General features: G+C 46.8%; 1 protein-coding gene across 1 annotated transcript in view; it reads right to left on the bottom strand.

Annotated features, from left to right (window-relative positions):
- The window catches only part of LOC144800004 (cytochrome P450 4B1-like), a 334,268-nt gene that overhangs the window by 88,224 nt on the left and 232,991 nt on the right, over window positions 1-13,053 (bottom strand). Inside the window, exon 11 of the mRNA XM_078671647.1 lies at window positions 1,012-1,094. Coding sequence (XP_078527773.1) covers window positions 1,012-1,094 — 83 coding nt within the window. The remainder of the gene's footprint in view (window positions 1-1,011; window positions 1,095-13,053) is intronic.

The raw sequence follows: 13,053 nt of genomic DNA, 5'->3' as shown, positions 1-13,053 counted from the left end.
CTACAAATCTCTCAACAACATCGGACCCAAGTATCTCAACGAGAAAGTCTACTTCCACGTACCCAAGAGGAACCTCCGCTCCGCCAACCTCACCCTGGCAGAGGTCCCTTGAATCCACAGAAACAGAGCAGGCGGGAGAGCTTTCTCCTACATCACAGCCAAGACCTGGAACGAGCTCCCTGTGAACATCAGATGCTCCCCGACCCTGTACACTTTCAGGAAGGACCACAAGACATGGCTCTTCGACTGATCCAGAGCTGATCCTCCCCCCCCACCCCAGCGCCTTGAGACCCTCACGGGTGAGTAGCGTGCTTTTTAAACCCCCAGATTGATTCATTCTTGTTACCCACAAATATTGCTGTATTCATACTTAGGACAATGTCTGCATTCCTCGTAGTACTAATTGACCTAAACGCAGGTTCTAATACAGTGTATCACGCTGTTCTTTGTAGCATCTGGATGGGTACAGGTCTTCCTTCAGGTTCACATGCAGCCAAGTTAACCACTCAAAGCAACTTAAACAGGAGCGTTTCTTATCTGACGCACACTGGGTATTATTTGGAGTTCTGGTGGAAGCTGTTCTGTGGTTGTATTGAATATACCTATAATCCCACAAACATAGGTTACATCATAACTGCCAATCTTCATTCCTAAAAAGGAAGCTTTTCCCTGGGTAGGGGCACCTGCTTTATCCTTCTCTTCCTTGATCCTCATAATCCATACATTGCAGAGTGACTTCTTGGCCACTTTGGTTCTATAACAGTACTGTGGCTCCACACACAGATCCTATCTCATGTGGATACCTGAATATTGCAGTTCAGTATCTGCTTAATGTAAAACTGAAGCCAGGGAGTGAGGTACTGATTTCAAGGTAACCTAAGGAACAGACGACACGTAGATGGTTGGCTGCTAAAGTCAAACGATAAGAGAGGTCACATTTCTGTAAGATAGTGTTACCTTAACAAATACATATTTCCAGGCTCAAGAAGAATTTTGAAAGGGATACTGTACCTTGATCCAGCAGCAAACGGCACAAAAGCATGAGAGTGACGGTCAGAGGAGTTCTCAGGAGCAAACCGAAAGGGGTCAAACACCTGGAAAATAATATAGAAAAGCAAAGGTAAATGGTATGGGAGCACTTAAAGATGGGAGGCAACTGCTACTCAAATGACAAAATAGCATGAGATAACATAGCATAGGTAGCATACGATAACATTGGGATATACATTAACTAAGATGCTTATTCTGGGAATCAAGGGCGTGCCATGTGCTAAACTTTAATATTATGTTTCAAACGACTTTTGAATATGAATTTTATCTTATCTGCATGGTTACAGCACAAAAACATTTTATGCAAAGTATGGATGTCTCCTTCTTGCCCCACATGTCTGTGCCTGCTATTGCTTCTGCTTGTTTTCTTTTATCAGATGCCTTTCAGACAGTGATCGAGAGGAGGTAAATGGATTGATTAGAAAGCAGAGTTCATGTCTTGGATTGAGACTGGATGAGTCACTGACCAGCCCGTAATATAGGTTCCATCAAACAACATCCTACTATTCAAGGCAGCAAGAGGCAAGTAATAGCTCATGTGGCATCACGAAGAAACTCTTGAAGGAATGTACTGAGAATACAACCGGGTGCCCCAGTAATCCATCTGGCATCCACTACTGAGAGATTTTCAGTCACTCTTTGTTCTTCACAAATTCTTTGTAGAGAGGAGCACTCCGAAAAGTACTAAAGGGTACCATACGAATCTAGGGAATAGTGTGTGCTTACTCTCAATTAGTCATAGTCATGCACAGGCGAATAGGAGAGGGCATGTGTGGGTGTTCTCTGTTATCAGTGTGCCAATAAGATTCCTCCAGAATCAATGTAGAAAGACAAGGGGAAAACAGATACCCCTCTAGTATCAGAGTACATTTAGGACTGCACTAGAATCAATGTAGTGACTTAAGGGTTCCCAGGGTGCCCCCTCTATTTACCAGTGTACCTCTAGGGCTACTCTAGGATCACTGTAGGGAGACAAGAGGTGCCTAGGTGGTCCCTCTGATACTAGTGTACATCTAGGACTACTCCAGGATCACTGTAGGGAGACAAGGGGTGCCTAGGTAGTCTTCTCTGATACTGTACCTATAGGACCATTCCAGAATTACAGTAGCGAGTCAAGGGGTACCCAGGTGGCCTCATCTGATATCAGTGCATATCCAACGTTTCTCTAGAATTCCCATAGCGAGTAAAGTAGTGCATATGGACAATGGGAGGGGGTGGTCAAATAAGCATGTTTTTAGCTTTTGTTTCTTCTGGGCTCTGCGACAATACATTAGGCACACAGAATGTGGGTGCAGAGCTTAGGATATCAGACTTTTGACACAAGACTGAGGATGGATCATAGGGGATCACTTGGTGTATGGTGCATGAAACAGAAGAGTTGGGAGGGGACATTTGAAGAGAGGATTAACGCCTTGTACATCATTTTGCCTAGCGCACACTACCAAACAAACTACCTAAAAACTTTTGTAAGAAAATCATTTAGGAAAGGGATTTGAAAATATGACTTGGGAATGAGATTTTGTGCAAGGGACTCTGGGGGTGAAGGGAGGGACATATAAGGGGCAAACTAGAGCTCCAATGTACTTGCATCACAGAGCTCAATACAGCGCTTGGGGCATCAGGCTAGTAGGTAGGGACATGGTAATATGATATGATATTTGGGGCACAGATAGATCAGGATTGGGATCCACAGCCCTGGTCTATGTACTTTGTACACTGGGTCCCGGAACTAAGGAAGATGATTAGGGCATATGGTGAGATGTGAGAATGGGACTTGCAGCACATCTCTGTTCCTAATGTGCTGAGCCAGATTCCATGAATTTCTCTAGTGTTTACAGAGAACTGCCAATGTGGATTTAGGTCTCATCAGAGGGTTAAATCACTTTGATGGTCTCTCCTTCTAGAGGACAAGTTGCTCTCCTCTGTATGTGGGTAGTATTTGTATAGAGCACAAATATTGGAAGGCATGCTGAACAATATCAAACACTATTTTCTATTTCTATTTAGGGGGTTTTGTAGAGCGCTTGGTGACGCACAGCGGCGTGTCCCCGCGCTAATGAGCTAATGTCTACCAGACTGATAAATGCAGAAAATTACTGTGAAAATAGACCAGTCTTCAGCTTGGCTCTGAAGAGTGTTTCTGAGGGTTCTAGTCGCAGTGCCATTGGTAGCTTGTTCCATCTGGATGCTGCAAGGAGCCTAAAAGATCTTCCACCCATCCGGGCTCTGGACACCTTGGGAATTGACAGGAGTCCTGAACCGGAAGATCTCAGAGAGCGAGATGGCTCATAGGGTGTCAGCAATCCTTTCAAAGGGAGCGGAGCTCTCCCGTTGATGATCCGGTGGCACGTGCACAGGGCTTTGAATTCCACCCTGCTGCGAATCGGGAGCCAGTGCAGAGACCGGAGGGCTGCTGCGGAGCCCGCTCTTCTAGGTAGTCTAAGCACTAGTCTAGCAGCGGCATTCTGGAGAACCTGGAGACGGCTCAGGTTCTTTTCCAAGGTTCCCAAGTAGAGAAGATTGCCGTAATCCATCTTTGACGTGACTAGTGCATGCACCAGAGTTTGGCGGGCTCTGATAGGTAAGAATTTTAATACCTTCCTGAGACTTTTAAGGGTCCCAAAACATGATCCAACCACCTGATTGATCTGAGGACCGAAGGCAAGGTCAGAATCAAACCAAATGCCCAGGTTCTTTGCTTTCTGGCAAGGGGCAGGTAGTGGGCCCAAGCACGGTGGCCACCACGCCGACGTCCACGCTGATTGGCCTCCCCCCACTACCAGTACCTCGGTCTTGCCTCCGTTGAGTTTGAGGCAATTGGCGGACATCCAGGCCGCGAGATCTTGCATGCAAGCTCTGAAGATGTCCGCCGAGGGACCGGGGGTACGTGATAGGGAGATGACCAACTGCGTGTCGTCGGCATATGATACCATTTGGAGGCCGTAGCTCTCTACCAAGGTAGCAATCGGGGCGACATAAAGATTAAAAAGAGTAGGGCTCAGGGACAAGCCCTGCGGCACCCCCTGATCCAGAGAGATGCGCTCAGAGTAATGGTCACCCTGCCTCACTTGGAAACCCCGGCCTGTAAGAAATGAATAAATCCACTTCAATGCTGCCCCTCTCACCCCGCCTTTGCTCAGACACTGTAGCAAGATGGAATGTGCTACAGTGTCGAACGCGGCGCTGAGGTCCAGGAGGATTAAGGCCATGGTTTGTCCCTCATCAGCACCTTGCCTGAGGGTTTCGGTAGCCCTAAGAAGGGCAGACTCCGTAGAGTGACGCGGCCGAAACCCGAATTGCGTAGGGTGAAGGAGGTTACTTTCTTCCACAAATTTCATTAGCTGCTTATTTACCACTTTCTCCGCGATCTTAGAAAAATAAGGCAGCAAGGAGATGGGACGAAGATTCTCTAACTTCTCGGCGCTAATGTTGGGCTTCTTACGTAAGGGGAGCACCACAGCCTGTTTCCAGTCCTCTGGTATGGAACTGGATGAAAAGGAGATGTCTAGCAGATGTCTGATATAGGGTTCTAATGTTTCCAGACTGTCTCCCAGCCTCTTTGGAGAGGCGGGATCCCGAGGAGAGCCAGATTTAACAGATCTGCAAATCCCAACTAAATCCACCGGTGGAGGGGTGGTAAAATTAAGTAGTAGATTGTGATCGGCTTCATCACTCAATAAGTCTGCTGACATTTCTGCTGCAGGAGGTATAAGGGGAAAAGCGGAGTAAATCTTGGAGACTTTATCTCCAAAGTAGTTCGCAATGCGATTACATGCTGCTACTGAGTGGTCATCCTCTAAGGTAGAGGTTTTAGGGGTAGCCAGGGTTTTATATATGCTGAACAGTTCCCTGGACGAGTTCTCTGCCTCGTGGATTCTGTCAGCATAGTATGTGGCCTTCTCTATCCGTATCTTGTTGTGATAGGCACGTCTCTTAACGAGATAGGCCTCTTTCATCCGGTCGTCGTATGCCACTCTCCACTGCCTTTCTGCACGTTTACAGTCCCTTTTGGCACAGCGCAGCACCTCGCCAAACCAGGGGGCCGTTCTTTGTCTCTGTGCCCCTTTGGTTGGACGTCCCAGCGGGGCTGTGCAGTCCAAAGCAGCAGTAAAACGGTCGTTAAGCAACCTATTCGCTGTATTCACATCAATGCCTCCTGGAGGACCTTCCGCCGTGAGGGCCGTATTAAAGTTTTGTAGGGAAAATCTTGCCCACCTACGCCGAGGATAATTAAGAGGGGTGGGGGCGCTGGCTTTATATTTGGGCAGGAAGATGGCAAATGGGACCAAAAAATGGTCTGTCCAAGGCAGGGGCACTGGAGGAGCAACTGAAACATCCTCCCAGTTTGCAAATATAGGATCAAGCAGATGCCCGCGATTATGTGTAGGAAGCAGCCCCTTTAGTTCCAGCTGTAGGGTGTGAAGTTCATCCCGGAACTCCACCGCTCCTTTATCTGCTGGGTCATCAAGATGTGTGTTTAGGTCTCCTAACAATAGAAACTTATCCCTCCTGATCGCTGATTCAGTCACACACTCTAAAAGATTCCCTTTGAATCTGGACATAGGTCCTGGAGGGCGATAGACTAGCAGACCCTTGATCGTCGTGCTCCCATCAATGTTTATGCTAAAGATACCTGCCTCACAACCTGCTAGGTTGACTCGTTCGAGTTTGCAGGCCCATTGCTGTTTAAAGGCAATCGCAATTCCTCCTCCTCTGCCTAAGGGTCTGTCCAGGCGCACCATTTGATACAACAAACACAAAGAGTTGGAGGGTCTGCTGGCAAACAGTGCTGAGTCTAAAAGGTCCTGTAAAAGAGACCACTCCTTTGCACTGCACTAACCCAGACCTAGTGGTCACATGACACTTGCCTCTGGTCGATATCCTATCAGCCCACCCATTTGGCGGAGCCTCGTCATGTAGGACGTCTAACCAAAGTGGTTAGTCAAAGCCCAGATGAAGTGGCCAGACAACACCCACTACTGGTTCAGATTGTTGAAGTGTCCATGCCACAGAGTGGTGCTGAAAAAGTGCAGTGCAAAAAAATATATGGAGTGAAATGAGTGATGTTAAAATGACGGTCGAGGCAAAAGAAACATTTTTATTGGTATTTACCAGGACGCCAGGTTAAAAAAGGAAGTGTAAAACAGTGTGAAAAAATCACTGTGATGCTTTGCTGTGTTTATAAATTAGGCCAACATGTTTCTGCCTACGGTGAAACTACACCGGCATTCTTCAGGGCCAGATACAAAAGATATTGCTACTGCAAAGATACACTCAAATGTTAAATGTGTAAATCAAAAAGAAAGAAAAGGACAGACCAAATCATTTGTTTAAGGAACTGTCCCAACAGGTTATGTGGTCATGTAGACCATCCTACCGTATCCATCCGAATCAGTAGTTGGATAGAGAATGTGATCCTGTAAGTAGAAACAAAAACCACAACTACTGTTTGTTCTAACATATACCAAACTTATCATATGTACAAAACATTATATAGACTCAGCAGGGCCAATTCATACTAGAACCGCCAGAAACAGTAAAGGTTGCATTTAGAATAAACCAGCAGTCATTGCTGAACAATAATTTCGAAAATTTATGCGACTTACCCATCAGTATGTGGGAGTCAAGCCTCACCTCACCCGGCGACGGCTCGGAGATTGAGGCCCCGCTCTATGCACAGAAGAAAGTAGAGCATGTAAGCCAGGGTGACTCAGGGGTCTCCCAAGTCTCTCTAGTCAGTGATAAATCACACTATCTGTGCATACAAAAACTGATTGTGTGTCTGCCCATAAAGATCGCTGTCCCATGGAGAACAGAGAAGGGTAAAAACTGATAGACAAAACTAGTCTCTGACTGACAGGGTCAACCAGTAATGTATGTCCCCATTACCCACACACTGATTATGAGGTAGGCAGTTAACTAGTCACTCAGAACCCTAACACAATGAAGAGATAAACTGTGTTTCTCAAAGGTGAAATTAGATGGGTGATAGAACTGAGTGACAGGACCTTCGCCCTGTGCTTAACTGTAAGGGAGTAACAAACATAACTAGACCTGCACTTGTAACCATCAACTAATAAGTAAGGAGTCCCTCAGTAAGCCTAAAGAACTTGGAGGAGCGTGCCCTGGTCTTTCCTTACCTCTCCGTCGGTACCTCTCGGCTGTAACCAGAGCCGAAGGGAAGGCAACGAGGAGAGGTCAGGCTCGTCCTTATATATCCCGTTTAATAGGCAGAAACGGCAACAGCTGCTGGCCTATCTCTGTTGTCGATATTGCGCGAAAGCATTCACTGCGCATGCGCTGCAAAGCAACGCTATTCTTCCTATAGTGTATGAAAAACCGGGCATGCGCGGTACCCCGGAGACTGCCACCAAGTACTGGAGAAGTGTCTGTGGTAAAGCCGAGCGCAATGGGCATGCGCGAAGAGGTAGCGCATGCCCCAGACTCGGTAACCAAGCGTGCGTGGCGCGCGTCTGCCTAACTGTATAAAGGCAATGCTCACACTCGGCCAATGGTAGTCTAGGGATCGTTCCTCAGCAGCTACTGGTAGTTCATTATAGCCAAGGAAGACTCAAAGCGGCACTTGGTGATTTGATAATCAGCAACCGCCCATATGCCAGAACCAGATATGCTCAATGGGAAAAAAGTTGTGTGTACCTCAGGCGCTGCTCCCATCTATTATGCGCTAATGTTCACTACATACACAAGGTTAATTAGGGCTAAGGTGCAAATGTTGGCGTAATGTGTAAACATTTGGAAAAGAGGGCACTTTATGTCAGACTTCTATCAAACCTTCTCTCAAGAATGGATCTAAACCTAGAAAAATTAGACGCTAAGGGTCAGATAAGCCCTCACCTTCGAAAACAGAGCCAGCTAAACCTATAGCTCAAATAAGAGGGGAAACAGCAGTGGAACAGCCAAAGCCTACCCTAATTCAAAATTGGCTTATGGGGATAGTAATGAAGGATTACTGACATGTGCTACACCGTATAGGTCCCTACAAGGATCTCCATCCTATGAAGTGTAAATCAAGCCATCTTAGAGTGTGCAGAGTTGGTGAATTACAGAAGGCAACATCCTAGGAGAATCCCCAATGGTCAAATGGACACCCAAGGTATGTTGTCATTCAGCCCCGAGACGTCAGTTTTCAATTTGAAAATCCAGCGCTGTTCCTTGATAAAGAGAAACCTTGAGATATCTGTTATGTGTGGTGGGATGAATGGTTGTTCCAAAACCACCCACCTCAAGTCCTCAGCTTTATGCTTCTTGATTAGAAAGTGGTTCGTCAGGCAGGTCGACTGTTTATTGCACCGTATCGTGCTCTTGTGTTCGCTGATACGCAGCTTGATTTTTCTGGTGGTATGTCCGATATAGGCCAGACCACATGGGCATGTGATCATATAGATCAATCTCTCCGAGTTGCAGTTGGTATGCTTAAACAATTTCCACGGTCTCGAAGTTCCGATGTCAATGGAAACGGTCTTCCGGGTCTGTGGACAGGACGTACAATTACCACAGGGGTAGTGCCCTTGAACCGGAGTGGTGTTCCAGATAGTATCCAAGGTTGTGGTAGTTTCCTTCCTCTGCGTCCGCGGTCTAGTGTGGACCAGACTGTCTCTGATACTGGACCCTCGTTTAAAGGCAAACAGGGGCCTGGGTAAGACGCCAGATGCTGTGTTCAAAATTTTCCAGTGCTTCAAGACGGTTTTCTTTACCAAGTTCGATCTGGTGCTGAAAGTATGTACCATCGTGAGCCTCTCAGAAGGTGCTTTGTTGTGTCGGTGCTCAATCAATGCCTCTCGATTATTATTGAAGGCTCTCTTGTGAGCCCGACGTATCAGTCGATTAGGGTAATGCCGCTCATTCAGGTTGCACGATAATTCCCTCGCATGTTGTTCATACAAATGATTGGAGGAGCAGTTACGCCGGATCCTCAGAAATTGGCCCACTGGCAGATTGTCGCGCAATGACTGTGGGTGGAAGCTCCGGTATGACAATAGGGAGTTGCGAGCCATAGGTTTCTTATACAATCGGCTCTGCAGCCCTCCTCCTTCTGGAAAAATAAGGAGATCCAAAAATGGTAGCCGCTCTTTGCTATATTCCACTGTGAAACGGAGATACTGGTTCCTTGAGTTCAGCCACGTGTGAAAGTCAATAACCTCCTCAGTGGTACCTCTCCATATGACAATGATATCATCAATATATCTGCGCCACAGCAACACCTGGTGGAAATAAGGGTTGCTGTGGTTCAAGATGTGATCTTGCTCGAACTGATGCATATACAGATTCGCCAGACTGGGGGCAAAGACACTCCCCATTATCAAGGAACAGCGCTGGATTTTCAAATTGAAAACTGACGTCTCGGGGCTGAATGACAACATACCTTGGGTGTCCATTTGACCATTGGGGATTCTCCTAGGATGTTGCCTTCTGTAATTCACCAACTCTGCACACTCTAAGATGGCTTGATTTACACTTCATAGGATGGAGATCCTTGTAGGGACCTATACGGTGTAGCACATGTCAGTAATCCTTCATTACTATCCCCATAAGCCAATTTTGAATTAGGGTAGGCTTTGGCTGTTCCACTGCTGTTTCCCCTCTTATTTGAGCTATAGGTTTAGCTGGCTCTGTTTTCGAAGGTGAGGGCTTATCTGACCCTTAGCGTCTAATTTTTCTAGGTTTAGATCCATTCTTGAGAGAAGGTTTGATAGAAGTCTGACATAAAGTGCCCTCTTTTCCAAATGTTTACACATTACGCCAACATTTGCACCTTAGCCCTAATTAACCTTGTGTATGTAGTGAACATTAGCGCATAATAGATGGGAGCAGCGCCTGAGGAACACACAACTTTTTTCCCATTGAGCATATCTGGTTCTGGCATATGGGCGGTTGCTGATTATCAAATCACCAAGTGCCGCTTTGAGTCTTCCTTGGCTATAATGAACTACCAGTAGCTGCTGAGGAACGATCCCTAGACTACCATTGGCCGAGTGTGAGCATTGCCTTTATACAGTTAGGCAGACGCGCGCCACGCACGCTTGGTTACCGAGTCTGGGGCATGCGCTACCTCTTCGCGCATGCCCATTGCGCTCGGCTTTACCACAGACACTTCTCCAGTACTTGGTGGCAGTCTCCGGGGTACCGCGCATGCCCGGTTTTTCATACACTATAGGAAGAATAGCGTTGCTTTGCAGCGCATGCGCAGTGAATGCTTTCGCGCAATATCGACAACAGAGATAGGCCAGCAGCTGTTGCCGTTTCTGCCTATTAAACGGGATATATAAGGACGAGCCTGACCTCTCCTCGTTGCCTTCCCTTCGGCTCTGGTTACAGCCGAGAGGTACCGACGGAGAGGTAAGGAAAGACCAGGGCACGCTCCTCCAAGTTCTTTAGGCTTACTGAGGGACTCCTTACTTATTAGTTGATGGTTACAAGTGCAGGTCTAGTTATGTTTGTTACTCCCTTACAGTTAAGCACAGGGCGAAGGTCCTGTCACTCAGTTCTATCACCCATCTAATTTCACCTTTGAGAAACACAGTTTATCTCTTCATTGTGTTAGGGTTCTGAGTGACTAGTTAACTGCCTACCTCATAATCAGTGTGTGGGTAATGGGGACATACATTACTGGTTGACCCTGTCAGTCAGAGACTAGTTTTGTCTATCAGTTTTTACCCTTCTCTGTTCTCCATGGGACAGCGATCTTTATGGGCAGACACACAATCAGTTTTTGTATGCACAGATAGTGTGATTTATCACTGACTAGAGAGACTTGGGAGACCCCTGAGTCACCCTGGCTTACATGCTCTACTTTCTTCTGTGCATAGAGCGGGGCCTCAATCTCCGAGCCGTCGCCGGGTGAGGTGAGGCTTGACTCCCACATACTGATGGGTAAGTCGCATAAATTTTCGAAATTATTGTTCAGCAATGACTGCTGGTTTATTCTAAATGCAACCTTTACTGTTTCTGGCGGTTCTAGTATGAATTGGCCCTGCTGAGTCTATATAATGTTTTGTACATATGATAAGTTTGGTATATGTTAGAACAAACAGTAGTTGTGGTTTTTGTTTCTACTTACAGGATCACATTCTCTATCCAACTACTGATTCGGATGGATACGGTAGGATGGTCTACATGACCACATAACCTGTTGGGACAGTTCCTTAACCAAATGATTTGGTCTGTCCTTTTCTTTCTTTTTGATTTACACATTTAACATTTGAGTGTATCTTTGCAGTAGCAATATCTTTTGTATCTGGCCCTGAAGAATGCCGGTGTAGTTTCACCGTAGGCAGAAACATGTTGGCCTAATTTATAAACACAGCAAAGCATCACAGTGATTTTTTCACACTGTTTTACACTTCCTTTTTTAACCTGGCGTCCTGGTAAATACCAATAAAAATGTTTCTTTTGCCTCGACCGTCATTTTAACATCACTCATTTCACTCCATATATTTTTTTGCACTGCACTTTTTCAGCACCACTCTGTGGCATGGACACTTCAACAATCTGAACCAGTAGTGGGTGTTGTCTGGCCACTTCATCTGGGCTTTGACTAACCACTTTGGTTAGACGTCCTACATGACGAGGCTCCGCCAAATGGGTGGGCTGATAGGATATCGACCAGAGGCAAGTGTCATGTGACCACTAGGTCTGGGTTAGTGCAGTGCAAAGGAGTGGTCTCTTTTACAGGACCTTTTAGACTCAGCACTGTTTGCCAGCAGACCCTCCAACTCTTTGTGTTTGTTGTAGTTTGATTAGGGGTATTGAGTTTGGATGGTCTATAAACATAGTCCCCTTGACCCTCCTTCAACTATTGTTTTTCAGCACCATTTGATAGTCATCTGGTAGAGCCTGGACCACATCAGGATCAGAGTTGGCCTCTAGCCAGGTTTCCGTGATAAACAACAGATCGAGATGTTTATCAATAAGAAGGTCATATACATCATGTCTATGGCAGCTAAGCGATCTGGCATTGATCAGGCCGCAGGACAACAGAGAGGCGCTAGCCCTGGAGTTAGCAAGCATAGTGCTAAAACAAAATTGGCAGTGTTTACATCCTTCGGTCTCCCCCACCCTTATGCTATGGAGGCCCGGGGTACATGTGAACGAGGAAAAACTTACTAAATCGCTCTTGCTCCAGGTAATTCTACCATCGGGGACAGGGGGTGTGGCCCTAGGCCGTGTCTGGTCGCGGACGGGCGCAGACGGGCTTGGCTTTGGCGCGGCTTCGGCGCGCATCCGGCGCGCCCGCTGCGCCAGCCCGCTGCGCCGTCTGGCCGTGTGACACATTATATAGGGTGTGAGGAGGGTGGGAGTTCGGCGCGACTAGAGCGCAGCCCCCAGCCACACCTAAAATGGCGGCTGCCGCCACCAGCACCTGATCAAACAACACGGCTGGGCGAGGCAGGGAAAGAGAATATAGTCGTGAGAAGAAGTGTCAGTGTGCCTCAGTAAATTCCCAGTTAAAATTCATTAATTAGAAGCCCCCCAGTAAAATTGATAAAAACGATCTATTTGGCTGTTAAAATACAGAATCACAAATGTAAAATGCAGCAAATCAGTTCTGGTACAAAAACGCTCGCAGCCCTAGTGTCTCTCACTAGGGAGAGCACAAGAAAGGCAGCGAGGGCTTTACAGAGCAGCCCTAAGTAGCCTGGGAGGGCGGGAGTCCGGCGCGACTAGAGCGCAGCCCCCAGCCACACCTAAAATGGCGCCTGCCGCCACCAGCACCTGATCAAACAACACGGCTGGGCGAGGCAGGGAAAGAGAATATAGTCGTGAGAAGAAGTGTCAGTGTGCCTCAGTAAATTCCCAGTTAAAATTCATTAATTAGAAGCCCCCCAGTAAAATTGATAAAAACGATCTATTTGGCTGTTAAAATACAGAATCACAAATGTAAAATGCAGCAAATCAGTTCTGGTACAAAAACGCTCGCAGCCCTAGTGTCTCTCACTAGGGAGAGCACAAGAAAGGCAGCGAGGGCTTTACAGAGCAGCCCTA

This window comes from Lissotriton helveticus, chromosome 1_2, assembly GCF_964261635.1.
Source record: "Lissotriton helveticus chromosome 1_2, aLisHel1.1, whole genome shotgun sequence".
Lineage (NCBI taxonomy): Eukaryota > Metazoa > Chordata > Amphibia > Caudata > Salamandridae > Lissotriton > Lissotriton helveticus.
The sequence above is the reverse complement of the archived record's forward strand: the minus strand, read 5'-3'. Positions and strand labels throughout refer to the sequence as shown.